This window comes from Lolium rigidum, chromosome 1 (genome assembly GCF_022539505.1).
Source record: "Lolium rigidum isolate FL_2022 chromosome 1, APGP_CSIRO_Lrig_0.1, whole genome shotgun sequence".
NCBI classification, from domain to species: Eukaryota; Viridiplantae; Streptophyta; class Magnoliopsida; order Poales; family Poaceae; genus Lolium; species Lolium rigidum.
Genome location: NC_061508.1, coordinates 35,033,556 through 35,038,355, shown reverse-complemented (window position 1 = coordinate 35,038,355; position 4,800 = coordinate 35,033,556). Strand labels below are relative to the sequence as shown.

Sequence of the window (4,800 nt, the reverse complement as noted above, 5' to 3'; positions counted from 1 at the left end):
CCTCTAACTATAAGGAGCTCACTAAAACGTCGATCGCGAGTCTGAGGTCCCCACCACCTCCTGCCATCTGAGTGACAAGTAGAGGAGGCAGGGACCTTTTGATTCGCGGTTGGAGACGGCGGCTAGGTCTGGACCCTATTTTTTGATGGTACAATGAAGTTCACAGAAAATTAAACTTTGATGCTTCCGATTTCAATCCAAGTGACTTACGCCATATATACGTTTTCAGCTATGATGCAGAGCTAATGCCAGGAGGCAAATTAAGAGGATGAGACATTGTATTTATCCTAATAACATTGCTTAGGGCTTGTTTGGAACAAAGAAAAACATAGAAATTTTGGAAGATATAATTCCTATATATAGAAAAGTTTTCTGTAATAGTGTAGTGCCGTTTGGAACAAAGGAACATGGATCGCATATTCCTTTGAAATTTCTACGGGATAGGCTATTTCATAGGAATTTTGGAGGCAAGCTAACATGAGGTCTTACCTCATGTTTTCATCTCCTTGTGTCTAAAGCCCCCTTTAGAACGTGAGGACTTAAAAATACAGGAATAGAAAAATACAGGAATTGAGATGTCATGTATCCTAGATTTCTATAGGAACCAAAACCACAAGAACTTTGAAAACATCGATTGAGTGTCACATAGAAAAAGCATATAAATCTTAGACACAAGGAGATGAAAATATGAGGGAAGACCTCATGTTAGGAGTTGGAATTTCAAAGGGATGTGTGATTCCTATTCCTTTATTCCAAATGATACCGTAGGAATTTTTTTATATAGGAAACATAACCTCCAAAATTTCTATATTTTTGTTCCAAACAAGCCCTAAGATTTATATTCTTTTCCAAATGATGTTTCTGAAGTTTTCCTATATAGTTTCAGTTCCTGTATAGGAATATAGGATACGTGACATCTTAATTTCTGCATTTTTTTTTCTTATTCCTACAGTTTTGAGTTCCCGCGTCGCAAACGGGTCTCAAAATATAGTATCATCGGTGTAATAGTCAGACAGGGCACATGTATAGCGCAATAAATCACGTCACTTTATCTGCACGTGACAGAGAAATGGCGACATGTTTTTGAATTAACAGTGAGACAGAGAAATGGTGACATGACCCCTTCTATATAAAAAAGTAGAGATCTACACGTTTTCACTTTTCGGCAAGAGTTCTTTGTACCAACCTGCCAGCTTAGTTAGTCTGAGGCAATGAAAATGCCCACGTAACGCGCTTTCCCCGTGGAAAGACGAAAAGGTGATGATTATCTTGTATGTAGATCTTGTTATCAGTTAAGCCTTTCTGTTTCGGATTATCTTAACTCTGAATTTTGGTTGAAATATTTCTCCTAAATATATATGATCGCCACTTCCTTTTGCTACTTTTTTCAGTCTAAGTATTTCTCCTATAACATGATTGCCATTTCCTTTTGCTACTTCTTTTTAGAGTCTTGTTACTGGTAAGTGGTAACACATGAATTTCCGACGTTGGCACGGTTATCCATTTATCCAGACGAGTCAACACAGCACTCAGCAGCCGTTCATCTCACACCACAACCTTTGTGGTTGTGGGGCACAAAACCGAAGTGTTCATGTTTACTGCTGGTAGTAAGGTCGAGATGATGACTGAACAGAGTTGCCGTCCCCTACCCCAATGCTTATCTGGACTTGGAATCATCTTATCTTGTTGCTTAGCCACAAGTTCTGGATCGCCAGGACCCTTTTTCTTGCACACGTCGTTCTCACCTTGTCCCTGCAAATACAAATTTGCAAGTGCCTAGCACAAGATGGAGAATGAGAAGTTTGCTGCTTGTAAGACCAAGTTTAAGTTATTTGCAAATCACTATAGAGAAATTCAGAACTACAATGGAGGTAGGTTCATCAGTACTAACAACACAGAACATTTATGGCTGGAACAACAACAACATTTCCCCAATATATATGACCTAACATCTCACAAATAAATATGCTGATCCATAGGTACTACATGTTCATTGACACAGACACCGCTAGTAAAAACCTGATACTCTTCACTTCTTACACCCGGATGTAGGGTGTACTAAGCTAAACACTTGGACATATCTATCATCGCATCAGCTAGGCAGGGTTGCTGCTGGAAGGCATCACACATGGACTGCCTGTACCAAATGTCTGTGCCTTGCACGCGAGCCTCACGGTCGTATGGATCTGTGAAGGTTCGGCCATTGCACCGTTCCCATAGTCCCCACAGGCCAGCCTTTTCGTGATGGGTGGGACCAAAGATATGCCGAGTTGGTTGATTATCTTGATATGGCGCCCTGTGAACGGGTTACTCCACATGAAGGTGTTCATGGCTGGCGCGACAAAGAGTGGTTTCTTGTAGTCCCATGCTCTCACGATGCACGTCAGGAGGTTGTCACATAACCCACCAGCAATCTGAGAAACTGGCATAACGTCAGTTTAGGCAACACTGAAAGCAACTTGCAGAACTAGACTTCCAAACTAATTCAGAGCATGGTTCAGGCAGAAGAGAAAACAAACCTTGCCCAATGTATTTGCTGATAATGGAGCAATCACCATGATATCTGCCCACTTCCTCAGCTCTATGTGTAGAACCTCATCCCCTATCTTCTTCCAGCTAGACCATTCATCATCATCAGTGTACAGAATGACGTCACTAGGCAGAGATGACCTATCAACAAAGTGCAATGCTGACTTGGTTGCCACAGCTCGGACTTCTGCCCACTCAGAGAAGATACGACAGAGGCTCTCAAATTTTATAGCAGCTACACTTCCTGAAGCAGCAAGGAGGACCCGTGGCTTACTGGGTTCCAGCATCAGGTTTTCCTGTATTGGTACAGGTGTAGCCATCTGATTTGCTAGGACTGCTCAACTGCAACAGAATTACCAGACTTCAGAGGATTAATGCTGGCATAAGAAAAATGATCAACAGTGCACACGCTCTGGAATGAAATTAAAGAGAAACAGGGGAAATTCATTCCAAAGAAGCACAACAAATGATTTTTTGCTCCTGATTTAAGCAGCCATGAACTTTATCTTGTATTACCCTGAATATGATATGTTTTGCATTCAGAACTCTGATATCATCAACACAAATATCAAGTGCTGTTAGTTTTATTAAGGTGCAGTTTGGTTGAACTACACGAGGCAACACATTGACAATGTTAAAATCATAACTAGCGGTTCCAACTTATAGTTAACATTCTTGGGTAAAATGTAGAGTTCTGAGAGAAGCACACACTCAAGCGGTAATCCAAGATGAGTTAAGCCTAGCTAATAATCTGGCACCTATGGCTATGGTGCTAACTTATTAAATATTAGAAGTCTCACTACATTGCAAATAAAATATAGTCCTACGCCATATCAAAAATACATACATGTGCTAGAGCAGACACCGAATCTAACCTGCCAAAGGGCAGAATTAAGGTATTGTCTAACCAAATCGTGTTCCTCCCTGACCTGGGGAACCTTGCCTCGTGTGTAATCGACCCATTTCAGTTCCAGATCAACAACAATTGGTGCCTTAAGTGTCAATTCACCCACGGAACTGCTGCTCTAGAATGCAACTAACATTTTCACAGCTAACTGGCAGCCACCGCTTGAAGCATGATCCTACGTTTTGTACGAAAATCGCATCAGGGAAAGGCTTTAAGAACTATACGGTATCTGTATGTTTCTCAAGTAGGGGATACTGGTAACACCATAGACACGCCGCTGATTACACAACAGATCTTTAGAAAGCACGGAAGCTACAGGAGGCCAATCCAAGAACTGAAGAACGGTACAGTTCTTCAGCCAACACCAAGTTAATGAGTTCATACACACAAATTCCTGCGACAACAGCGGCAGCAGAGCCCACGATCTACTTACCTCGGAGATGATTTTGTAGGGACGCCGGCACAGGGACTGGGAATGGAGGTAGCGGCAGATGGAGCCCCGGAGGGGAGGGGAGGGGAGGCGCCGTAGTGGAAGCCCGGTCCGGGGGGCACAGGCGCTGGCGCCTTGCCGCAGCGGGCGGAGACGGAGTGGATTTGGGAGTGGCCGGACTGCCGGAGGCGCTGCGGAACGTCCGAAGAGTCGACTGGGCGAAGTCATCGGCCAGTCGGTGGCGTTGCAAAACAGAATTGGTTTGGAGAGAATCAATTATGGGATTATCACACTAATTCCCAAAACCGCTGAGGCTGATATCATTCAAAAGTTCAGACCCATCTGTCTGTTGCAAGTTTTCTTCAAGATAATAACAAAAGCTCTGACTGTCAGAACTAATCATGTGATGAGTAAGCTTCTGCTTCCCTGCCAGACTGCTTTCATTAAAGGGAGGTTTATATCTGATGGTGTGGTGCTGCTTCAGGAAATTTTAAAAGAAGATACATTCAGGAAAAAACAGGGTGTGATCTTTAAAATCGACTTTGAAAAAGCCTATGATAAGGTGAACTGGAGATTCCTGTTTGACTGTTGTAAACAGAAAGGATTCAATAACAATTGGTTGACCTGGATAAAAAAATCTGTTGCTGGTGGGACCCTTAGTGTCAAAGTTAATGACAAAGTGGCCCATATTTCTCTAGCCATAAGGGAGTGAGGCAAGGTGATCCCTTTGCCCCCTTCCTGTTTAATATGGCTGCTAACAGTTTAGCCAAGATGGTTCATCTGGCTCAAAGCAATGGTCTAGTTACAGGTTTGGCAGATAGTTTGATTCAGAATGGGACTGCAATTCTCCACTATGCTGATGATACCATCCTCTTATTTCAAGATGTCCCTCAACAAGCTGTCAATTTGAAACTTCTGCTTTATATCTTTGAAT

The 4,800-nt window shown here is 42.6% G+C and overlaps 1 protein-coding gene across 2 annotated transcripts; it reads right to left on the bottom strand.

Annotated features, from left to right (window-relative positions):
* Positions 1-2,079: 2,079 nt before the first annotated feature.
* Positions 2,080-4,069, bottom strand: LOC124670922 (phosphopantothenoylcysteine decarboxylase-like). Of its 2 annotated transcripts, none has more exons than XM_047207383.1 (3): positions 3,870-4,069; positions 2,520-2,871; positions 2,080-2,414 (listed from the first exon to the last, which is right to left on the bottom strand). In XM_047207383.1, the coding sequence occupies exons 2-3, from the start codon at positions 2,847-2,849 to the stop codon at positions 2,097-2,099; spliced, it is 648 nt and encodes a 215-aa protein (XP_047063339.1). In that variant the 5' UTR covers positions 2,850-2,871; positions 3,870-4,069; the 3' UTR covers positions 2,080-2,096. The 2 variants fall into 2 exon arrangements, with proteins under 2 accessions (XP_047063339.1, XP_047063345.1); XM_047207389.1 differs by having other exon boundaries at positions 2,520-2,863; positions 3,870-3,877.
* Between the last annotated feature and the right edge of the window lie 731 nt (positions 4,070-4,800).